The sequence below is a fragment of the Podarcis melisellensis genome (genome assembly GCF_964234715.1).
Source record: "Podarcis melisellensis genome assembly, chromosome: 8".
NCBI lineage: Eukaryota > Metazoa > Chordata > Lepidosauria > Squamata > Lacertidae > Podarcis > Podarcis melisellensis.
Window position 1 is genome coordinate 30077360 of NC_138540.1, and position 25684 is coordinate 30103043.

The 25684-nt window shown below is 41.6% G+C and overlaps 1 protein-coding gene across 3 annotated transcripts; it reads right to left on the bottom strand.

Annotated features, from left to right (window-relative positions):
- Positions 1-614: 614 nt before the first annotated feature.
- Positions 615-18277, bottom strand: GPATCH1 (G-patch domain containing 1). Of its 3 annotated transcripts, none has more exons than XR_014171261.1 (20): positions 18109-18277; positions 16501-16635; positions 15283-15368; positions 14813-14973; positions 14470-14567; positions 13987-14042; positions 13200-13436; positions 11187-11334; positions 10954-11033; positions 9584-9788; positions 8717-9007; positions 8008-8186; positions 7651-7778; positions 7237-7373; positions 6785-6954; positions 5910-6120; positions 5077-5187; positions 4198-4352; positions 3381-3572; positions 615-936 (listed from the first exon to the last, which is right to left on the bottom strand). XR_014171261.1 is itself a non-coding variant. In XM_081923191.1 (20 exons), the coding sequence occupies exons 1-20, from the start codon at positions 18200-18202 to the stop codon at positions 906-908; spliced, it is 2871 nt and encodes a 956-aa protein (XP_081779317.1). In that variant the 5' UTR covers positions 18203-18270; the 3' UTR covers positions 615-905. The 3 variants fall into 3 exon arrangements, 2 of the variants coding, with proteins under 2 accessions (XP_081779317.1, XP_081779318.1); XM_081923191.1 differs by having other exon boundaries at positions 3381-3538; positions 18109-18270; XM_081923192.1 differs by having other exon boundaries at positions 3381-3538; positions 4198-4322; positions 18109-18267.
- Between the last annotated feature and the right edge of the window lie 7407 nt (positions 18278-25684).

Below are 25684 nucleotides of genomic sequence, written 5' to 3' on the forward strand. Positions count from 1 at the left end.
GTGGTTTCCTCCTCCTCCAGGTTTTCTGTACCTCTGCAAATCTTGGGGATCTCTTGCGTCTACTGTACATGAGCGATGGCACCCACACAACCTAAGCATCAGAAAAACAGGAATAATGATAACTAGTGGAGCATTTCTTCGGCAAATAAGGGTTGCTGGGTTATGTAGCAAGCTCCAGTCCTCAAAGAAATGTTTCCTGGGAAAGATGGGCTAGCACAAGAAATCAAATTCACCTTTGCCTGCTCTCTCCTGCTTCCAACCAACTGCACTTGTCTCTTAATTGCAAACAATTTTTTCAGCCTTTTAAACCATCGTGCCTGCAGGGGGTTTGGATGCATAAGCAAGCATGAAAAGCCTGAATAAGACAAAAAAGCCCCGGTCTAAAGAAAGCTAGTCACAAGCCCCATCGCCATGAGTTTTTATTTAGAGTGGGCCCCCAAAATAGTAATTTTTAAAGGAAAGACTGATTTTCCCCATAATAATAACGGAACACTGCTATACTACTTCAGTGGTCAAAGATTTCAAAAAAGGCAGCTGTTGGTGAATATTAACTGCTTTACAATATTCTCATATTTGTACTTCAGGCTTGAAAAATTATTGTAAGACATTAGGCATAAGATCAGTAAATTTACTTTATTAAAATTTCTTCATGCTCATCCTCTTTAAAATGCATAATTTCCATGATTCCTTTTCATATTACAATAAAGTTGAACAAACTTCTCTAGCATAAACCACATTTCCTTTTATTTTTAACTCTGAAATCATAAATTCAACTTGTATGTTTTTATGCTATCAAAGCCAACATAAATACAGTATTTACAGAACATTCAAATATGCTTTGCACTGTTGATCTGCCATCATAGAGGAGATCCATTTTGAGACCAAAAGATGTTTAAAAATCCAAACTATCGCTTCACAAGTGGAAGATGTTTCAGCCTAGAAAAAAGCAAATGGGAAGGACTGAATAAGTAAATAATGGAAATAAACATCTAGAATTGAACCATTATAATCCATTTTTATATCAGCTACTAACATTAGATAATCCAGAGTCTTCAAAATATTGAAAATATTTGATATTGAAGAAGTCCAGGTATATTCTGAGCTAAACAATGAACAACACATCTGCTACTGTTCCCCAATATAAACAAATCTCCCCACCCCAATAAATAAATTTGACAAAAAGTCACCACTTAAACTAGCTGTTCTCTGAAATATTGTGGTCCAATATTAGTGAATGAGGTAAGCAAAGAGATGCACAGACTGAAAAATGAGTCAGACATCTGATCCAGGGAGATTTTCCTTATAATAGGGCAAACACTGTAACTGCCAATAAAACCTCTGAATGATGGAAGGAGACAACTGTGGTATTGATTTTTCCAGACCTGATAAAGGTTTATCTTAATCACACACATTCCATTTTTGTTGAATGTGAAATGGAACAAGATCAGAGCTATTGGGAAATTAAATTTAGACGAGCAGACTTTCAATTTTGTATCTAATTTTTGTAGTGATCTATGGAAGAAAATGGGCAAATATATCTGCCAGAAAAAATAAACATGTTTTAACTGAACTATGCCCCAGTGATTACGATGAAATTAGATGTAGAACGCTAGAATTCCTGGGACTAAGACCTATGAAACTTGGTGGGAATTGCTCCTGAGTAGACATGCCTAGGATAGTGCTGTAAACTTTGTTGAACAACTCGGGAAGCAAACAGCAACTACTTGTTTATTTCTTATACTCACTTTGGATAAAGCATCTCAAATAGATCTATCCCAATTTAGACAATATCTTAGTCTGGCTCATCATGGGCAAAACACTGTTTGATACGACTGTCAGTGATGTGCTAAATCTTAAAATAAGGTACTCCAGGGAAAAGAGAACCAGGTCAGTGATATTGTTGCTAACTAAAATTATAGATGCTAAATGCCCAAGACAAGTGCTAATGCTGAAGTCATTAAGAGTTTCTGAACAGCCTGATTAACAGTCTCAAAGTCTCAATTTTCCCTTTCCTCTGGTAATTGTTGCCTTGACAGCTTTTAGTGTCCAGACCATAAAAGACTGGGATGCAGGTACTCATATTAAAGTCAAGTGTTCTGTTATGGCCATTATAATTTGCCATTGTGAGTTTCCAGTAGGGTTCCTTTCCCTCTGCTTGCTGACCTGTTTTAGGTGAATTTTTCTGAGGCGTGTATATTCTGCAAGTTGATAGTGCATATGAAGCTACCTTACAGGTAACAAACTTGGGGGGGGGGGGAACCACTCCCAAAATTCTAGAACTTTCTTTTAGTAAATTCTGAAATGAACAAAGCCATAGGTAAGCAATGCAAAGGACAATGTAGGCTATATTGCACAATTTCTTTGGAAGCAACTTAAAATACAATCCACTGGGACAGATTTATTAACCTTTGAGAAATTAAAGCACTTTTTCTAAAGGAAGTGTAATAAATAAACAAGAAGCCTTGGTAAGACTCAGCTAAGTTGTCCAAGAAAGTTTACCCCCCAAAAAAATCCCCAAAACAGTAAACTGTTGAAAAACCTGGAGCCTTATCCCTTGGAAACAAGCATTTGAAACTAGGCAAAGGGCAATTTGGAGGCTTCGTGGGGAGAAAAAAGTTGATTATTTCCTCCCTACTACAAAATGTTTTCTTCCTAAGGGATTTTTTAAAGGTATCAGGATTGTTACACATATTTGTGGTGATAAAGAACCCTGAAGCACCACTACAGGGAGGCTTCCCACTCAGTTGAGTTACAGATGGGGCCCAGATAAGGTTCAGTTGCTGCCGCAGAGGCAGTCGGGGGAATACAGCCCTGCACCAGAATCTGCTGAACCCAAGAGAAGAACTCCTGGAACAAGGCCAGCCTTTCAATGAAAATGGGAGAAGGAGATGCCAGAGAGGAACCCTGTGTTCCCTTCAACCCCACCGCCCCAGGAGAAGCCAGGTCCCTTTGAGGTCTCAAGGCCACATGTGGCCCCAGTGGCCAAGTTCTGGAGCTGGTCCAAGACACTCTCATCACCTCCTGGATCACAATCTCTTCCCTGATGGGAGGAATGTTAGCCACTGGGAAGATGCACGCACCACCGTGGGTGGCCTCTGCTCCCCAAATCTTGTGATCTGAAGGGTCTGCTGAAAACAAGGGCTTGCCACCCTCTGAGGCAAGTGTGCCATTTCTAGCTGACTAGTGATGTCTTCCTTCTAATCTCCTTTGATGAAAAAAGACCAAAGCTTGTTCAGTACAATATGGGGTAGGGTAGCATTCTCTGTCACTTGACCTGCACAGGAGAGCCAGGAAGGAAGGAACTGGTGGAGCAAGTGGGAGGGACAACCCACCTGAGGATCCCACCCCCCACTGGAAAACCAGCCCCTTCATCTCTTTACCTTCTGAGAAGTTCCTGTGGTGGGATTTCTGTGGTCTCTTCCTCACTGTTGCTGCTATCAGCTGTGTCTGAGCCACTGTTTCTCTCCGAGTCACTGTTTTTCTCTGATTTCTTATTCTTGTGTTTGCCCTTGTGCCTGCTTTTCTTGTGTTTCTTTTTCTGCAAAACAAGTTCCAGGACTGATATGATGCACCTTACAAAGAGAAATTCGAAACTCAAAAAAATGAACTTTTTATAGTATGAGCATGTATGAGATGACACAATGGCTATTCTAAGATAAAAGCTGGAAGAAGCTCAATAAGGTTAGCTTGATGACGTTTGTCAGAAAATGAGCCCTATCAACTTCAGTGGGTTTTACTCTTAAGAAGGTGTTAGCCAAAATGTAGCAGAAGAGTCCCCCTCACTCTGAAGTTACTAATAAATAACTACATTTAACACCCTCAGTTATTCCAAGCCTCCAGTCCTTATGGTATTTACCCAATGAAGGCATGTCAACACCAAGCACAGAATTTACATAGGGCCAGAAATTCATGCTTGTACAGGAACTGACATGTGCAGAATTCAAACAACTTAAGTGCTATTTCTATCATCTGCACACCACAAGCTGTTCAGACTAGATCCACACAGGGAAGGTTTATGCATAAAAGCTGAAGCCCCAACAATGAAACATTTGCAGGAGGAGGAAGAGGGACTGACCAGTGTAATTCTGTTCAGTGGAAAGAGCTGCACAGCATTTCCATAGGACAATTATTATACTGTATGCATTTTCTATGGTTTTGCATAAATTCTACACCCAAAACGTCAAATTGAAAAATCACCTTCTCCTTTTTGTGTTTGTGCTCTTTCTTGGTCTTGTGTTTTTCTTTGCTCTTTTTAGGTTTTGCTTTCTTAGCGGCTTCCGGAGAACTTGTAAGCTGGATTTCTTCATGCTTCAAAGGAGTGTCTAAAATCAAATCACATACAGAGGAAGTGCCTGATCAAGAAACATCAAAAATATTCAAGGAATGTCAACGTTTAGTTTTTGAAGTCCTTTTAAAGAACTTGACATCCTACTAAAGCTTTTATATCTTCATACAAACTACAGGCTTAGTTAAAAAAGTTCTGTCTCCTTCCAAATCTACTGATTCTGGAATCTGTACAGGGCCTCAGCAGGATTCAAATTTTCCTTGCTCAGGAGCCTGTGGTTCAATGATAGTATTTTCAATCAACTTTCAAATATTTCACAAAAATGACAGAAACAAAGTTTGTTACATTCTTAAAAGTAAACATACATTTTCTAGTGAGAAAAATACTTGTGAGGTAAGAAAATTCCTAGGCAAAAAAGGCCCTATTTAATATCATAACCCCCCCCCCGAAAAGGGATCTCTCCCCCACTCCCAACTATGCTACAGGGAGATCCAGGTGCACTTAAATAATAAAGGATCTTAAATGTGTTTCATTCACAGGATACTGCATGCTCTCACAATGGAAGAAGTTGAACAGGGAGGGAAATCCCTTAATACTGTGATGACATTTCGTGACTCTACCAAAAAATCCTTTTGGTAGGCATGATGTTAATACAAGCTCAAAGTTGCCTACACAACTAGTTTGCCTTCACATTTAACTCCATAAAGAAAGTCCTCAATATTCCTGTATGCAAACTTTTATTCATACAAAGTGTTCTGCAGAATTCACACGTTATGCTGAAATGTATTTACCAGAAGCAGCAGCTGGTGGCAATCTTGGTCCAAATTCCTCTCCTGGATCAACTATGTCCATTGGGGGTGGAGTTAAGGTAACGGAAAGCTTGGGTGTGATTACTTCACTTTCTTTAATTGGAAAAGCACAATTTAAAAAAAAAGATGAAGAGGCGCTTTGATAATAATGTCTCAAGTATAATACCACAACAAGAATCACCATGCTGAGCCAAACATATAGCCCTTAATTTGTTGGTCCATTCAGAATCCCATCTCTGACAATGATAAGGTAAAAAAGGTTCTTATAATACACTTCTATGAGCTTGTGCCACCTCAGAGCCTTTTCTCTTAGTTAAAGGGACCTTAAGGGTTTCTGTTGACAATTAATGTACTGTTGGTCCAGTAAACTTTATCCTATCTCCACTTCTACTTACAGGGTATATCAGAAAGTGTCAAGATTTCACCAAGGTCTCAAGACCACACAAGAGTTCTTCAGACACTTTGGGCTGATTCAAACATAATACGCAACACAAAACCATCCCTGTGTGTCCCTCTTCTCACACTCCATCAGTTGCTTCCTTTTTTGCAGAAGCCAAAACTTGCTAGGATGTGACAGCAAACTACAGCCCGCACTTGCCCTCCAAATCAGTATGATACAATAAAGTTCAAACCATGGTTTTCAATCCTCGTTACGAAGGAAAGCACAACCCCCATATGGACATAGTGGCAAACTACAGTTTGCATCAAACTGGAACTACCTGAAGCACTATGTATTAGAAAAGGGAGTACAAGGCTCACTACCATAGCACCAAAGCACAGTTTGATGCCGTCCTGGACTAGCCACTGATTTTTACCTTGTTCGTGAAGTGAAGGAGCACTTGGCACATCACAAGGCTTCAGACTTTCAGAATCTGGTTCTGTCATTGGTGTTGTTTGCTCTTCTCCGTCGCTCTCTTCTTCAGATGATTTTTCATCTGAGGAGCTGGCAAAGATGGCCTTAAATAAATCCATTGAGGGCCTGCTTTCTTCTGTTTCTTCATTCTGACCAGTACTTTCACTTAGTGTCTGCACAAGAGAACCAAAAGGAAAGAGGTTTACTTAACGTATTTTGCTTTAAATGTCCCAATATGAATGTGAGTAGCAAACACAGGTTTCCTAAAGATCAACAGACTACAGAGCCATGACCACAACATTTCAGACACTGCTCTGCTCTGCTCCACACAATGTTAATCTGGCTAAAATGGCAGAAATAAAATGCTTATTGTAAGATTTATGTTAGATACTCATCAGAAGCGCTTAAGCCCCTGGTCTTCCAGATGATTTGCTCATCTGGAGATACAGTTCAATGTCTTGTTTAGAGCAGATTTCTTCCCCTGAGAAGGGGCCACCAATTCATCAATTCATTCAAATTCCAGCTATAGCTCTCTTAACTGCTTGGCTTTTGGATGAGGGTGGCTGTTGCTTGCTCTTGCTGAGTCTGTGCTTCCTTCAGTCTCATGCTCTTGACCTTTCATTTTAAAGAAGAATCCACTCCTGTATTACAACGGTCTACAACTAGTTGTAGCACATTTCTGCCTATACTGGGCACTGGGACAAAGGGAAAAGCAGTGACAAGGAAGTACCCTAAATGCTGTGTGTACAATCACTTGGCTGCATCCCCACTTCTTCACAAGGAAGATCCATGTGAAGAACATACAATGAAAGCATCAAAACGCTAGTACTACTGTACCTTGTTAGAAACAGCTCCAGTACTTCTGTTTTTGTCCTTTGCTTCAACCAGTGCTGGTGACTGTGCCTCCTGTACAACCTTTGATCTAGCCACGCTAATGAACTCACTAATGGCATCATTTTTCTTCTTCTCTTTGTCAGATACATCCCATCTAGATGGTTTCTTTAGCTCTTAAAAGATACAAACAAAATTCCCGGATTTCTTTAGTTTTCTAGTTATATTGATTTTGTCATTACTGCTTATATTTTAAAGCATATTTGATATTTAAATAGCAGCTGGAGGTTATTGTTTTTCTTTTGCTATTCATGCACCAGGTGCTTGGCATTCTGCATCTGTCCTGTTTGATTCCCCTCTGTTGTTCCTTAAAAGATAGCTTACTATTTTGAAATGCCTCAAGTATTTTAGTGGCCTGAATCTTTTACTCCCAAGTGATAACAAAATGGACTACTTACTGTTTGAAGCATTATTTTCTTGCATTCCTGCTTTTGTGGGTTGGCTCAACATGCTTGATGTCGCATCTGGTACAGTCAAGAAGTTGAACACAGAATACTTGTCACGTTTCACTTTGGGCAGTCCAACAATACATGACCTGATGAAAAATTTAAAAATGGGGTTTTCACATCATTTCTTTTACATAGAAATAAGATCACACAAAATGAGAAACAAGCAAGCCGTTTACAAGTGAAGCATAATTTTAGACATTTGTGGAAAATAACTTATTGACAATAATCAAGACTAAAATTAACAATGTGACTAAGAAGGCCTAAAGAAGAAGGTTTTCATATGGAATCTACATTTTCTAAAATTAGCTTTTTCATATCTGTTCTTCAGCTATTCAATGCTATTTAGAAACTTAAGCAACTTACTCTGAATAGGGATCGGGAACATTAAACCTTTTGCACAATAATTTGTCCGGGTGCCACTCAAACGCCTCTCTTGTCAGCTTGCCAAACATCTTCATCTTTGCAGCAGCCTCTTTGTCACTGACAGCTGTCTAAAATAATCACAAAGGGATTAGTATCTAGAGTGCTGGAGGGGAAAAAATGTACTAGCTACAGTAAAACTACTGACTCTGAACTTAGTCGCTTCCAAACACAATTTTTTTAAAATTGAAATTTATGAAAAATAAAACTTTGGGAATGATCCTAAACAGAGGAGCTTTGTGGAGGTGAATACAGGTCATCACAATTCACTGGTTACTGAAGGACTGAAGCAGAACAGACCTCTTCATCACGAGGAACTTCGACTTTTTCTGTGTCATCTTCATGCTTTGCAGTGGTAAACCTTGAGGCCAAAACAGAGCTGGAGGGCTTGTAGAGCAGGGCAGCACGAGAAAACTCATCTTGCTCTCTTCCACGCTCCCACTCGGTCATACTGTGATCTAAGCAGCTTTCTAGCACATCTATAGGAAGATAGGAGTGAACAGGAGCCCATAAAACTAAACTAAAAACACAAAAACAAATGAACCTTGTAAAACACGTATACAAAGCGGAGTGCATTTCTTATCTCAGTCAAGTTGTTCACACCAATAAATGGTACACAAAAAAAAGCATAAACAAAAAGGAAAACTACAAGACAACAGCCTCAAAAGAAGCACTAAAAAGCCATGAACAGCCAAAGTGTCATTCTGGTTCTAGGAAACAGAAAATTGTATGGTTGCATTAAAATACAAATTCTAAGTGAATCACTATCATACAACTGTGCGATGACATCACATAAGATTTCCTTGCTCCTGAAGATGGTGTCAAAATGTATTAGACATACCAATAGTCAACATCATAGTAAATTTCTGTATATTAGTACCAGTTTGACACCCTGCCCCTTCTTTGCATTTTGTTACCCCTCTGCTTATCACAAGCACAACGTTTGGATCCAGATGTAAAACCTATTTCATAACAGGGAAGAAGAGCTGCATGTGATTTTTCCAATTACCTTTCTTTCCATCTTTAAGACCTTCTATGTAATTTTCGTATCTCTTTTGTTTCTCTGGATTTTTTGCAAATGGTTTGAAATCACTAGATCCAGTGGTGGCCAACTGGGTTCCTAGCACCAATTGCCACCTCTGTGGAGTAACAGGTAACACAGGCACCTGGGATTTGTCAGGCAAGGGCCCCTGAGGCTGGAGCGCTGGAGCTTTCACTTGCTGCTCTGCTGCCTGTTTCACTTCTCGGATTCTTTCTTTGTCTTTCTCTGACAAATATTCCAGAACGGAAGTCGCTGGACCTAAAAAGAAACATTATGGTGTAAAAACAGGACAACAAGAAAAACTTTTGTTTTAAGAATCTAAACAGTACAGTGCTTTAATTATATTTGCCAATACTTTGAATTGCCCTTGGAAAGGAAGTGGCTAAAATAGCATCCCAACTTGACAAGCATGACAGCCTTCAAATTTAGCCTATGGTTAAGAAAAAACAAACAAGTGGGTACACTGACTTTCTCAATGAGATTCCAACACTGAAGAGCATGTGAACCTACTGAGTAAAAATGTATGTGAAGTCTGAAAAGATTAAGTGTGTGCGTGCGCACACACATACAGAGAGAGAGGGACCAGAGTAAATACAGCCCAGAATATCTGTGCTTGTTACGTATGATTACAAGGGGGATACCCATTAACCCACTGGGTTAATCAATGTTCAGTAAGGAGAGGTCTGATCAATAAGGAGGGGACTGCTGTAAACTTAATAAATGAATGCCTTTAATACAAATTTGCCAATAAAACCCCCCTCAAAATGGTCAAAGTAACAGGAACCTACAATAGAAACATGTGAAATGCAAGGAAATATACAGCATCCTGGGTACCTTCCAGACTCTTCTCGCCCAACAACTCCCTCCGCTGAGCAGCAGTCTTCTGGTGTCTGCTTTGCAGTGCTGCATCACTCTCAAGTTTCCCAGTGGATTCTGCTAATGTCTGCACTAAATGAGAGTTTTCACTGCTAACTTTTAGCACAGGTCGAAAGTAATGGACTGGTCTGTAATCCCTTGGCAGGTCAGGAGGAGGATAAATCTTGTAAAGGAAAAGCAACAGAGAACATTGAATATTTTGTAGACGTGGTCTCATTTTGATTACTTAAGCTTTAAATATATACAATGTCTCTATCAATCACAGGACACTGTCCAAGTTTGAGACTGAAATCAGGTGTACAAACCAGTACACAGAATTAGGTCCTGCTCATTCTGCAACATTTCAACTGTAAACAAAATCCCTGATAGCCACAGACCATCAGACACCATCACATGGCACCAAGTTGCCCTAATACATCCACAGCTTCTCTTGTTTTCATAATCTTGTCAACCTCTGCAAAAACGCCACTTTCCATTACAGTGGTACCTCTGGTTATGAACTTAATGCGTTCCAGAGATCCATTCTTAACCTGAAACAGTTCTGAATCTGAGATACCATGTTAGCTAATGGGGCTTCCTGCTGCTGCCAACGTGCGATTTCTGTTCTCATCCTGAGGTAAAGTTCTTAACCCGAGGTACTACTTCCAGGTTAGCAGAGTCTGTAACCCGAAGTGTTTGTAACCAGAAGTGTTTGTAACCCGAGGTACTACTGTATATGGCAAGTTAAATTGTGTCTAGAACTATGCTACTTAATCACTGGAAGAATAAACCTTCTGTGTCATTTCCCCCGGCAATACATTCTCAGTTGTCAGGATCAAATCAGGGCAGTGGAATTCCAACCAATTACATCTTCCCTGCCTTACTTTTAGGGTAGAGAAAGAATCAAGAAGTATTGAGTCTCTACAGAAAGTTTGTGAAAACCTGATAAGCTGTATTGGAGAGATCCTCCTAACTTTTAAACAGAATTAGTAAGATGCCTGTTTGGGTTAAGCAAGCAAGAATGAATTGATCCTGTTAAATTGTTTGACCAAAATGCTTTTTGGGTTTTTTTGTGCTGTGGATTTTGAAAATGAAAAATAATTTATTTTGTTGGCAATTTAACAGATAAAGGAACTGATACCACTAGAAGCACTTCTATTTATACAGCTAAGCCATCACCAGCATAAATAGGGAGGTAGTTGGCAGTTGAGTTTCCTACCATGAACCATTAACATATCTCCTGATCTCCTCCTCCATACCAATTTGAGCAAAAATCTGCAGGTATGTAGGGAAAGGGAGCTATCTTATGAAATGTCTTGTTCAGGGGGAAAATATATTAGTTTACGTACCTTTTGAGAAGTTACAGACTTAGATGCTGGTGAGAAACCATCCAAAATTTTCCCAATGTACTTATGTTCTCTCTCTTTTCCTATGAACAAAATTAGAATCCATAAGTGGTTTCAAAGCAAAAACAAATGGGAGCAGAGCTGGGCAATATATGGCAACCTCCTCTACAAGACCCTCCCTCTAGGAAGTTTCAGATGAACAGGATTTGGGGGCTCCAGAAATTCCAGATTCATACCCTGATTGCTTCTATACTGCTTAGGTGCTGTCCATCCATACAACCCATCTCCGGGTTCCTCATCTTTTAGAACGGTATCATATTTAGAAAGTGATTCAGTAGCATAAATGTCGTCGTCTTCATCTTCTAAAGCTCCTACACCAAAAGCCTAAGGAAAACAATATAACATATAATGGTTACAACTGATTATTTCAACAGCCCATTAATTGTTTGTCTTAAAAAAATGCACACGGGGAACTACAGTTAATTTTAGGATGCTAAACTTATAACTGTGTCAGGGCCCCTATTGCCACCCTGGCACCAACATGGGACAAGGTCATATACACACAATTCACAAGGAGGTCAGTGCACTCCCTTGTTTGGTTTTACCTGACTGCAGGCTATTTTGCTTGTCAAGTTAGGATGCTATTTAGCCAATTCCTTTCCAAGGACAATTCAAAGTGTTGTCAAATATATTCAAAGCACTATACTGTTTTAATCTAGGGAATCTAAAAGATTTACATTCTCTCATATGAACCACTCTAGTTATTGAGGTAACCAACAGAGGCCTGGCTCCATGCTCCACCACACGTGGAATCAAAACTGGCAATGGTTCAGGACAGGGCCTTTTCAATTACAAGCTGCAAAAGCTAGTGATCTATAAGAATTAAGCAGAGCTCCTAAAAGAATTTATTACACACATCACCTCAGTACACTTCTTTATCCTTCTAGCACAATATGTCATTACCTGCAAAAACTCTACCTAACACGAATGCAACTATGGATAAGTCTGCCTGAAGGATGTATGGTGCTACTTATTTCCTGATATTTTTACATGAACCATGTGCCTGTTATACCAGTCATGTGTCTTGCTTCTGAGAAACCACTTAAGAACTCACAGAAATGGAAATAAAGATGTGGACGAGCTTCCACGTAGCACACAGGCATTTACTAAAATTCTGCAAACAGCAAAACTTCTGTTCTGCTTTAAATGTACTTTGAGCTTTTTCATCAACAAGCATGACTGGCTCCAGGTTTTTTGGGAGAAGGGGCCTGGCAATGTGCCAGTGAGCGAGTACTCAAATCCCACTCCATGTAGGTGCAACAAACGTCAAAGAAGGGATCTTCCTTCCTCAGGACAGAGGGCAGACAGCGATGGCTGCTGCTAGCAACAACCATCAGTTTCAAGCAGGAGAAGACAGGCAAGCGAGTGATTATACCTTTTGCTCCTAGGTGCCATTGCTGCTCACTCAGGTGGGTGGATGGGGGAACCACCATCACTGTTAGGAGGGATTGGGTGGGGGCAATGAGCAAGTGGCACAAGCTTCTGCTCCTCCCACCCATTGCCGCTCAATTGTTCACCTAGAAAATGAGTTGCAGCTGCCGATTTTATCCTCTCCCTTCACAGCAGCTGCTCCTGCCTCCCACCGGTCTTGGCTCACATACTAGCAGGTCAACGGCAGCTTCCCTCAACTTCTTAGGCAGGGGAGGGTAGATGAGGGGTTGTTTCCAAGGGCAGCAGGCAGGCAGAAGGGGTTGGAGGAAGAGATGCCAGACCTAGTGCCACTGTTGCTGCCATCCAGGCCCAGATGCAAGTGGGGGCGGCTACTAGTGCAGCTAAGTGAGCATACTTTATGTATAGCAGTGTGTCAACACACAAACGTGACAGCTGCCCAGTGATGACCCACAACACTGGCCCTGCAAATTAACTGCACAAGACAAGTGGTGAGATTGATATCATGACACACAAGGCTAGGTACACTGTATACATGCACAAACCCACACACCATCTATCCAGAATTTAACTCAAACTCTGCAGCAAGATAAGCTGAACTGGGTAAGCAATGGAAGTTGACTCCCCTGCCCTCCTTCTCCTAATCAGTGGTGAATAATAAGTTAGGCTGGGCACTGAAACCACCCATGGAAATCCTCTTTTAGCTTCAAACATTTTAACAGGCACCATCCATTCACTTACAAGCCCATCTATCTTCACAGTCACAAGGGTGAACAAACTTTTAACCAGCCGCGTTTTACCTGGCCTGAAATGCCAAGCTTCCGTCCTTTGCTTTGGTGCAGATCTCCAAGATTTGAGTTTTCAGCACTGGGGTTGAAAAGGTCGATGTGTTCTTTTGAAGAGCCAAATAAGGCTTTGGTGGGATCCAAGCCTTTGTACCCAAGACCATGGACGTTATCTTTAGGAGTCAGATCTACAGGCACTACATCTTTGGGTGCAAACGTCACGTTTTCTGGGCAATATTCATCCTCTTCTTCCTTTAGGAAATTAACAGACATTTGTAACAATGCATTGTTATTGAGGTCAGCAAAAAGACCTTGCTTGCATTCATCCCAATAATCCTTCCTCTGCTGCAGGGGACAACAGTTTTGTGTACGGAAGCTACAGGCTGACTGCAGAGCTGAATCCAGTGGAGGGACAGGCCAGAACAAAGGTGAGCCTCTGCTCTCTCCCCAACCCCATTTCTCTTCATCCAGAAGGCTGCAGGTACAGATAACTCTCATCTAAACTGACCACTTGTAAAAGGCTTTTGAAGTTAGGCCAATGGACTCATGTGGCTCCAGGATGCCCTGCTCTGCCCCATTGTGAGTTATTACATTTGCAAGCTTTTGGGAGCTGAGACTTCTTTTTGGTTAGCTATGCTATCTAGTAAACGTCTACATACAGTAACAGTAATCTCAAAAATTGGACTAACAGTCTAAGAAGAAAGTTAATGTCATCGGAAATGATCCTTTGCGTGCTTTGCACAACTGCAGATGAAACAAAAAAGTGGCCCCCACCCATAGTAAAGTGTTCCACAAGCAATACCTCTGACTCCTCAGATCCAGGGGGCAAAGCACAGCCATATATTTTCACTTCAGGCTCTGCAACCAAGTATGAAGACACAAGGTTAAATTTCTATCATTCTTCATTATCATGACCATGCAAAGGGCAACGTGCCCAGAATCTACATTGCTGTGGCTCCACTGAAGTGGGACACAATAAGGTTGACATAGAATGGAATGTAAGAGCCAGTTTGGTGTAAATGGTTAGAGGCTTGCACCAGGGTTTGAATTCTCACTATCCATGAGGATTAATGCCAAGGTCACTGGGCCAGTCACAATTTCTCAGCCTAATCTAACTCACTGGGGAGGGGAAAACCACCTTGAGCTCCTTGGAGGAAAGGTGGCATATAAGTGTAATAAATAAATAAATGGGGATTATACAAACATCTTTCTAGTAGACTGGAATAGACAGACCACTTTTTTATGTTGCTGAGTGATACAATACAAAACATTTCATGGAATATACCAGGCTTCTGCTTCCGTGGTTTCCTCTTTACTCTAGGCCCAACTCCTTGTCCATCTTTCCAGCCCATTTTTCGCAACAAGTCAATACCAATGGTTATTCTGAAAAGGAAATTTATTAATAGTTTTTGTAACCACATATCCTAAAAACTTTGTGTAAACAATACCTGCAAACATCAAGCAAAACACAGGCCAAGTTTTCAGAGCTCTAGATTTCGCATCAGTGAAGTGTGAGGAGGAAAAGCTGGCGTTGCTGAGTCTATGTCCCATTCCCCAATTTTAACCCATTATCAGTTGTATTGCCTTTTACTCATTAACACAAATAATTTTCCATAATAGGTACTTACTTTGCAGGTGCTATAAATTCATCCAACACAGTGGCTCCAGGGATTGGGCCAACAACTCCTGCAAGTTGTTTGGCCTTCTCTTTTATTTTATCTTTGCTTTTGGAAGCAAATTCATTTGTAATTGAAATTTCCTTTGGTGCTATCCCGTGTTCACCAAGATCCTTTGGAGCAAGGGGAGAAAGTAAGAAGAAACAAATCAAATTAGAAAGGATTCCTCCTCAATCCACATATTAAAACAATTATCTTGAAATGAAAACAAAGAGCAGCTTCATTGTAACATAAAATGTATTGGTTCTTGGCAAAACATACTTCATATTTATTGTGCATTGCAGAAATAACACTACATACATATATACTTAAGACTAATGAATAACTAGAACACAGACACACACATCCCATTTACGTGGAACTTCAAAGGATTATGACAGTGTTTTATTTATTTCTTTAAAATGTATTATTTGCAAATTTACCTCTTCATCCATAAAATCTTCTGGCCCCAGAACTGTTTTTTCTGCTCTGTTTTGACGTGATGATACAAACGTTGACGGTGCCCATCCTTTAAAGACAATAACAATTCATTCTTATAAGGCATGAGTAATTAAAACACTAACATAATGTTTCATAGTGGAAATGGAAAGTTACATTTAAAATTACACAACGTTACCTTGTCTGTAATCCTGTCCACATTCATAGGTGAGTAAGTGCAATCGGTGGTGTTAACCTCTGAGTAAACATGCATAGTATAGCACTGTAATTATCCAGTGCTAATAAGCTAGCATTTACAAGGGGCCCCTAAGGCATTTGGACCCAATTCAAGATGCTAGATTTACTCTATGAGAGCCCAAATGACTTGGGTCCTTCATACTGTTGCAAATACCACCCTCACTTTGTTCCATAGTGATCTCTACAGTGAACAGAGCAGCTTTCTGGCTGTGCCAAAGCATGGGCTGAAGGTGGGTGATACAGGGGCCTTGCTGAAGCCAAGCAGTTCAGGTCACTGCTTGGATAAGGGACTGTCCGGAACCCCATGCAGACTTCCCTGAGTTCATGATGGAACAATACAGATGTCTTTTAAATGAAGCAAGCCTGAACCACAAGAGGATTTGAGAGGTACTCCAAATGTCTATAAGAACCAAATTAAGTGTTGGTTTTTTTAAAAAAGGAAATAAATGCCAACAAACTGGAGCCATGATAAAAAGATTAGGATAAAAGCTAGTCACAAAATATTTTTATATATCATATGTATTTACATTAATGTAATGGCCTCTAATAGCAACTAGAAACAAACAATATATATCTATTCATATCCAAAGCTGAAGAATATCAACAGTGTATAATGAAAAAATATTAGCAAGAAACTGAACAAATGTAGGTTATATTTTAACTGTCAGTGGCTTTAACTGGATAGTGCTTTATCATATTCATGTATTTTGTTCTAAAATCTTTTTGGAAGTCACATTGCAAGGACAATGTGCCACAAAAGTCAGGGTGAAAATATTCAAATAAATTTATAAATATTTTAAATATCCCATTCTTCCTTCAAAGAGCCCAGGGTAGCATAGGTGGTTCTTCTTCCCACCATTTTATCCTCAAAATAACCCTGTGAAGTAAGCTCGCCTAAAAGGTAGCCCAAGGAGTTGTGTGTAAGATAGAAAGAAAAGAACTTTTAGACATTAGTAATTACCCACCTTCTTTTGAGCCCACTGTGTTAAAGTAGCCAGCAGAGAAACCACCACTAAATGCTCCATGGAAACGTTTGTACCGTCCCTTCTCATCTTTGACAGTCTGCTCTTGGAGAGGAACTGGTTTCTTAATCCGCTCACCTGTAATTATTGTTTTAAGAAGCATAAATTAATCAGAACAGTGAATGAAAGGTGTAAAGAGGAGGGATATGGGTTTGCTATTCCACTATGAAAATTAGTTCGCACCCTGCCCAGCAATGCCAATTTATCAAGGCAGACTCAGGGGAGAAAGGGCCTAGAAGCCATTCCTCTCCTGGTTTATGCACAGAGGACAGCTCCTTTATATGTTAGCTCTCTTCCCAAATTCACAAAAACAAGATGAGACAAGGGGGGGAAAGTCAACAAACAGGCTCACTAACCAATATGATCAAAAGGTAGAAAATACAGTGATTTTCACTTACTTTTCCATTCCAACTACACCCTACCTCTAACATGCACTTCTAGCTACATATGGCACCAGTGGAATATGTACTCTTTCAGTTTAGGAGTACTGAGCTAGACAGAGTATCACAAGTATTAGGCTGGTTTCGTATGATCAATTTCTTCAGCTCAGCCACTTGCTTAACAGTCTTATGGTGCAAGATTATGGATATCTACTGAGAAGCAAGTACCATCAAGTTCAATAAGACTTATTCCCAAGTAGAACGGCAGTCCTAATTCCTACCGCATTTGAAAGCAAGAATACCTGAACCAGTGTGAGAGGAGATCTGCACATTAACTGTGGGAACATTCAAGGAGACTACACATTAGGAAGAACTTTCAGAAGGTGGTGGACCCTCTTTGGAGGCTTTTAAGCAGATGTTGGGAGGCCACCTGTCAGGGGTTCTTGAGCTGCAATTCCTGCATTGCAGAGGGTTGGACTAGCTGGCCCTTGGGGATCCCTTCCAGCCCTACGATTCCATGTGTCCATCACCCTTCAGCCCCAGCAGCCATCACCGGCAAAGACATGGGCGTTTTTCTTAGGGTGTATGTGTTAAAAAGTGTTTGAGCTTTCTTTGTGAGATCGCCCCAAAAATGGCTGAGCTTTTTTGGGGGGGCGGGCATAGACATTTCCTTTAAAATGTAAAAATACCACCAAAAAGAGGATACTACGGGGGGAGGCTTCTGGTTTTTTTGGGGGGGGGTTTCTTAGGTATTTTTTAATGCTTTTAAAGACTTCGTAAGAATTTCAGGCCTGCCCCCCACAGCCCCACCAGTTGGCTACCCCCAGGATTAAAAAGATCGGGTGCGATGGAGTCTGGAGCCCAGCAGCATCTGGAGGTGTGTACCCCACCTGCCCACCCCCGAAATAAAAGGGCTGGCACATCCTTCCAGGCAGGGTGAGGGTCCGCCCCCCCCATAGCCAATAAGCACCACCCTCCAGCCTGTCTGATCCCCTTTCCCTGGGACCCTTCCCCCAAACAAGAGGAGCCCATCAGCCTCCCCGCCCCCCCTCTCGCCAGTGGACTCTGTGGGGCGCGGGGTCCCCAGCACAGGCGGTGCTCTCCCCTCAGCGAGGCCCCGAGAAGAAGTGGGGGGAGGTGGGCCTGGCGGCCACCGCCGCCGCCAACTCACCCTCCTCCAGGGGCTCCAGCGGCGTGCCGAAGCTCACCAGCTCTGCCTCCTCGTCGTCGTCGCCGCCGCTGCTGCTGCTCTCGCCCGCCGCCATCTTGCCGGGCCTCTAAAGGGGCGGAGGAGCCCCGGTGCCGCCTCTTCCTCGGCCTCCCTCAGCGGGGCGGCGCCTTCGAGCTCAGAGCCGCGGCCTGACACGCCTCGGCCGGCCGTGCGGGCGCGCGGAGGAACCGACGGGGCGGCTCTCCTGCTGCTGCTGCTGAGGTGAAAGGCAAAACCCCACACCGACCGTCGGCTCATCGGCGACGGTTGCACAGAAAACGCCATAGCGTCTTCACAACCACCACAACGCCAGTCAGCAGGCCATTTAATAGACTCTTTTATAACGACGGACAATAGCGTGGATTTTTTCTTTCTTTCCTTGTTTTATTTTACCCGCCCCCTCACCCTAAGGTAGGTCGTGGAAAATAAGCACCTCGGGTCTCAAAAAAGTCCGAGGGAAACAGCGCTTACAGCACCTTTCGGGAGCGCCCTCTGTTAAAACACGTCGATATAACGGGAAGACCGAATTGTAATATTACAATGCTAAAACTGTAGCCTTTGCAGGCCTTGCTTTTATTATTAGCAATAAAGCTCTTTCAAGTCCAATACAGTGAAATGTGTTGCAAAACCACGTCGATATAACGGGAAAAAAATGAATTATAATGCTAAAAACAGGTCGATACCAGTCTATCCTCAGCTATTGTTATCGTTACTATTAGTAGTTGTTGTTGCGTTTTTATCTCACTTTTTCTCCAAGGAGCTCAAGGAAATTCTCCCTCTCATTTCATCCTTGCAACAACCCTGTGAGGTAGATTAGTCTGAGAAGCCATGACTGGCCCAACTACACCTAGTGAGCTTTATGGCTGAGTAGGAATTTGAACCCTGGTCTTCCAGGTCCAACACTTTAACCACTACTACACCAGCCTGACTTCAACAGACTTCAACAGATAGGCACCTAGGATGCACCTTGCACCCCATCCTACAACAAAGGGTCCATAGAATGAACTCCACTTGTATTTATGTCGTCTTTAAATCACGTTTGAAGTACAGTGGTACCTCGGGTTAAGTACTTAATTCGTTCTGGAGGTGCATTCTTAACCTGAAACTGTTCTTAACCTGAAGCACCATTTTAACTAATGGGGCCTTGCGCCGCCGCTGCACGATTTCTGTTCTCATAAAGTTCTTAACCCGAGGTACTATTTCTGGGTTAGCGGAGTCTGTAACCTGAAGCGTATGTAACCTGAAGCATATGTAACCCGAGGTACTACTGTACAATTTTTGTCCTTGAATAATTCTGGGCACTGATTTGTAAAGGTTTGTTGAGAAATGTCTCTTTATGACAGATAAACTACAATGCCCTGAACTTTTTGATTGAAATAATGTGCTTCAAATATATACTTTGTATGCAAGGGCCAGGAAGTCAGGTCAATTTCTTACACACCCACCCACCCCAGTATTCTCTGACACCTGAAAGATTAACAGTGAAAACAAACAAGGGACTTGTGGCACATTGAAGGCTACCAGATTTATTGTAGCATAAGCTTTCTTGGGTTAAGAGTCCACTTTGCCAGATGCACGATGCATGCATCTGATCCTTAGTTGGCTGGTTTATATGTGTATGTGTGATTTTCCCCACCCAAGTTTTAAAAGTTATGAGGCCGTTAACCCCATGTCTCTGAAGAACACATTTCTAAAACCTGTCATACATTGGCCAGAAGAGGTCAGTCAAGGACTTATCATCAGTGTCTAGATTTTGGCGTGAAGAATTGCCAGAAGGGTTGCCCTCTCATTTTGATGCAGCAAGTAGAGTAGGAGCACTCTAGTGCCACTTTTTACAGTCATGGCTTCTTCCAGAGAATCCTGGGAAGTGCAGTTCATTAAGAGTCCGGGGAACTGCAGCTCAGGGACAATCATCAGTTTCCAGGATTCAAATGTATGACATGGATGTGATCCAACTTGGGGCACCTTAAAGACTAATACATTTATTATGATATAAAGTTTCAGAACTATAAGCCATTGCATCAAGGATGTTGTCACTGCACTTTTCCCTCTGGCTCCCTTTAATCTTTAAAGGTAAAATGGTATCTATATAAAACATACTCAAGCATAATTTCGGAATTATTGAAGAAAAGCGGTTGCTGTTGTTAATTGAATTTATAGTTTGGTGTCCATGCACAAAGTTGGCATGAAGTATAACAACAGTAAAAACTCATGTAGACCAGATCAACAAGTCCTAAAGATGTTTCCAACCAACAGAATTTGAATACAAAAAACTACATCAGGTTGAGTAAAGATAAATGACTTAAGGCTGAAAAAACAAAATAAAATTGCAGAAGAGATTCCATATAGAAATTCAAATGCATGCACTAGTTCATTGGACGTGTATTATTGTTTAAATACAGTACTTAAAAGATCATATCACTCCATATATACCCAACTAATCATGGCACTTCACAGGAGAAAGCCTTCTGCAGATACCATTGCACCAGGAGGTCCACTCTGTAGAAGTAGGAATCATGTTCTAAGTGTGGTGGTTCCTCCCCTTTGGAACTCCCTCCTGTTATGTATCAGACAGAAACCATCTCTGGTGTCATTTTGGTTCCTGTTGAAGACATTTCTTATTCAACAAGACTTTTAAGTGGATATTTTTATCCCAACCTGCATCTGTATTGGTTATGATTTTTTAAAAATGGAATTATTTTGATTGTTTAATTTGTAGTTTTTTATTATTTATCACTTTGAGATATTATATAATAAGTGATTTATAAATGCAATGGGATAAATACAAAAATAAATAAATACTGTACATTTAGTGTTGTTAGAGTATGTAGCAGGAACCCCCCCACCCCAATCATTCTGTTTGTATAAACTTCACACTCACACACTACATACGCCACATTTCTGTTATAAATTCATAGAAAATCAACCATACATTGGATTTGCACTGTTCCATTTTTATTTTTACTCCATATGACAAGAACTAACAAAGGGGGGTGATTTAGTCCTGGTCAGCCAAATCCCTTCACTGTCTCAGCACATAAACAGGAGCCCTGCCCATGCCAACCCTGATGATCCCAGACAGAAGACAATCAAGATCACAAAGAACCTGCATATGGGAGTGGATTCAAACAAAGGACACTGATCAGATCTTCCCTCAGGGGGCAGGAAACTGCAAAATCCCCTTTGTCTCCTAGAAATTCCTGGAAGGGGAGGGGGAAAGGAGGAACCAGCCAGGTGACAAGACACTCAAGTTACCACCAACTCCTCCCTCAGCCCCTCCTTTCTGTAATATATGCCTCCCACAACCCCTCCTTTCTGTGATATATGCCTCCCACAACCCCTCCTTTCTGTAATGTATGCATGATGTTTCTGGGGGTGGGCTTGATCTAGAGGAGGGGAATTTCAAAAGTTTTTATAAGACCTTGCACACTATTCTTCGGGGTCTTTCCTCTCTCCTGCACGTGAGGGGAATACCCTGTTGCAACAGTTCAATAAAGGCCAAGCCTACAGGCTGCTGTTTTGCTCCAAGTTATCCTGGTTGGTGTCTTTGTTTTGTCCAAGGGAGCCCTCGGATTTTTCCTGCAACAGTTGGCGACCATTCTCAGGGACACTTGGTTCTCCTGCAAAGGTGAGAGGGGAGACAGAGGGGATCGGGCGCCACTGGGCAACCTTAGCCCAGGGATCCTTCTTCCTCTCCCTGCTTCCTCTTTGCGGGCGGTAATCAATCGTCACCAAAAGCCTAACCAGGGGGAGCAAAGGCGAGGTCAAGCCGGCTAAAAAGAAAGGATCCCGGGATCCGCGGGGGACATCTTCAAATGTGAGTATGGTTTGAAGTAAATACATTGGGAGGGGGGTGGAGAAGCAGCGTCCCCACGACAGCCAGACTTTCCTTCTTTCATTTCTGACGTTCCCTCCCGGGGTCGTCCAGGAACGTCTTAAACTCTCCCCTTTTCTCCCCCGATTCTCCCCTTTCGGAAAGTGGCCAGGGAGGTCGCGGAACTTTACTGTCTGACGTTCCCTCTCGGGGTCGTCCAGGAACGTCAAATCCTTTCCCTTCTCTCCCCCAATTTCTTACGCGGGACATGACCGGGGAAATTGTGGTACTTTTACTGTTTTCCGACGTTCCCTCTCGGGGTCGTCCAGGAACGTCTTAATCTCTCTATCCCTTTTCTCCCCCGTTTTCCGTCTTGGCATTAAGTCCGGGAAAGCGTGACTCTTTACTGTTTTCTCTGACATCCCTCTTTCGGAGTCGTCCAGAGGGGTCCATCCAAGCCTTTTCTCTCTCTCTCTCTCTCTCTCTCCTTTCTTGTCTAAAATGCAAACAAAGCTGCCCCTGCTGCCTGGCGACCTTTGTTAGGGATGACCCGGGTACGTCAGAACGCAAGGTTGTTTGTTTCCTTTCCAAACCTTCATTTTCTCGGGCCTTAATCTGGCATTGCACTGCGCAAGCGTCCAGTAGGGGTTCCGAACTTAGCCTCAATGGCTAGGCAGGAGGCTGTCGTGGAGGGTAAAGGGGGGAATTGGGGCCCCACACTAGGATTATATATATATGCAGGAACTTTCTCGGGCCAAGGTGTCCCGTGGCAGACGGGCCAAGGTGTCCCGTGGTTGGAACTTTCTCGGGCCAAGGTGTCCCGTGGCAGACGGGCCAAGGTGTCCCGTGGCAGACGTTTGAGCTCACTCGTAGGAAGCAGCGCTGAGGTAAAGGAATTCCGGGTAGAGAGAGAGACCCGTGGTTTGAGGTTCCGGGCAGAGACCCGTGGTTTTGTTTCAGGTTCAGGTTTGAGATTTCCAGAAATTAATTCGTGGTTTATAGATAAATAGGAATTGTGTTAGTCAAGGGTACTTTGAGTACTGAAAGGATCCTTTTCTGTCCCCCCTTTCTTTCCCATTGCCCCTCCTCCCTTGTGTGTGTGCGTCCACTCTTTCTGTCTTTAGCGTACTTCGTTAATGAAAAGAAAAGAAAAAGCCTAATAATAACATATGAGAGAATGGGAGCTCACTAAACACCCTAGCTGGACTCCTCCTGGCAACAAGGCTTCCATGAAGCCTTTTTGCCCCAGAGAGGATTCTAATATGCGCCTCCAGCTTGTCATCTCCAATTGAAAAAAAAAATAATAATAATAAAATAAAGGGGCAAAATGGTCTTTCCAAGTACAAAGTACGAGACCATTGTAACTTTTAGTGGGTGGCTTAGGCCCACCACCTGGAACCCAGGGCACAGTGGCCACCCCAGGGATCCTTCAACAAAATCAGGGTTTGAACCCTTAGGGAGAGCTGAACACATCAAATTTGTGGTGTTAAACTATAACCTAAAGCTAGAACATGAAACCGTAAATTTAATGGTGCTCAGAAGGCAGTAGATATAATAACAGCCCAGCCTGAGAGCCCACACATTAGGGATCTTAGTTTTCTCTTGAAAATAAAAAAAGGATAAGAGATGTACTCAAAGATTTGGAATATTAAAAGTGTTTGTGTTTACATTGGCTCCGGCATCCACAGACTGTTCTTAAATGCACATAGTTTTAAATTGCAAGCTTGCTTCAAAAATTTTAAATCTAAGGAAGCCATGTTGGGCCTTATCAATCTTAAACAAGACAAAAAAAATAAATAAATATTTTTTCTTTGAAAAAAAAAATCATTAGAATGAAGTGTGCAAATGTTTGTTCTTTGAGAGAGGCTCAAAGGAGTCTTCCTCCGAGTAGCTTGAGTGAGGAGTATGATTTTAAGTTGATGGTAGATAATGTTATGTTGCAACATTTGAGTTTATGAGTTTATATCCGTGTTCCAGTATTTTTTTTCCAGTATTTTGAAATGTGCTGTGAAGAAACTAATGTTTCTGCTGCAAAAGCCTAGTAGAGCCAACTGCTCTCTCAAGCTAAAATGCAGTGTATGTATTTCATTAAGCATCTGCCTATGAAAATGTGTTCTTTCTAAGAAAATTGGTATTAAAATTGGTATTAAATGTAGAGGCTTCCATAGCCAGCAAAATTGTCTGAGTCCAGTCCTGATATCAGTCTCTATAAGACTTCCTGGCCTCTTTTCTTAGAAAATGCCCCCTTGTTTCATTCTGTCTCTTTCAGGGTTTTTTTTCCCTTCTCCTTCTTACTTCTGGGCCAGGTAAATTTACTCCCAAGTAAGCTTCCTTCAAAGGAAACTGCAGGGGGGGGGCATAGATTAGCCTTACTATTCCTCTGCAAGTTCATGAAAAAAAAAAACTGTCAATTTTGTATTCCTTTTAAATCAAATCTATGGCTGTTTTAACTATGTTTTATAAGAGATCCTCTCCCTCTTAGGAAAAATGTTCACTTCAATCTTCCTTTAAAGATAATTTCTCTAGGAACTTGAAGGAAGCAAATTCACTCAAACTATCTCAAGATCTGCTAAAAGGGTTCTGTGTAAAGTTGGGTACTTTTATTTTCCTCTTCCTTAGTACATGATAGGAGCATAGATGTTTCCTTTCCCAGTTGAAAATCTGTATTTAAATGTATATGTCCTTTTGGTAGTGCAAATCTTGCTTTGAAATCTTGCTATGAACACTGTATTTAGGGTTCGACTAGATGACCCAAGGGTCCCTTTTAGCTCTCCCAATTTGTGGCTGTGTGGAGGGCCATGTGTCTGCAAGCATGTGATGAGTTGAAATTCAGCCCAACTTTGCTCTTTGTTTTTCTTAAAAAAGGTGAGAGGTAAAATCCGTGATGTTTTGAAGCAAAACTGGTAATTTCAAGCATTTGAGTGATTACAGTGTATCATTTTCTCTACTATTAAAAAAAATCAAACTTCAAAGTCAATTCAAAGTTTAAGCACATAAAATACATATGAGTCTTGACCATTTATCCTGTAAATAAAGGGCAGAAAAAAATTTGTCTGCAAATGGTAAGGCTGAAATGACTGAGAATGTTAAAAAAATCCTATAAATTCTGACTCTCTGGCCATTTTTTTCCCCCATATATAAGGGCGTGGCATTGTTCCGTGAATGACCAGAGGGAAATCACACAAAATGATAGCCCTTTCCTGTACATAAAGGAAGCAGTCCTTTTTGCTTGGGCTACAATTGCTAACTTTATTGAATACTTTAATTGCTCAGTTTCTCTTTTTTAGTTTTTTTTTTAAAAAATCTAACAGTATTTTTAAATCTACTCCTTACCCTTCAAATGGTAATTTAGCCAAAGGTTTCAAGATTTTCAATAGTATAAAAGGTTTGCTGAGATATGAACTCTGCACATGCACAGAGGCTAAAAGCAGCAACAAAGGGGGGGAGAGAGATAGAGAGAGGAAGGAGGGGGAACTGTAGGGAGTGAGAGGAGCTTGGGCTGAAGGGGGAAATTTATCCTAATTTCCTTATGTAAAACTTGGAGCCACTGAGGGAAATCACCCTTAATGTGTCCTTTGCTCCAGGGGCTTCGCAAGACAAAAGGTGTGCCAAGTTTCAAATCCTAACATGATTAACATGCCAAATTCTTTTCACAGGTAAATTTCAAAGCACTCCCCCCCCCAAGGGATTTAAATCACAGACTTTGTGTGCATTTTAGGAACA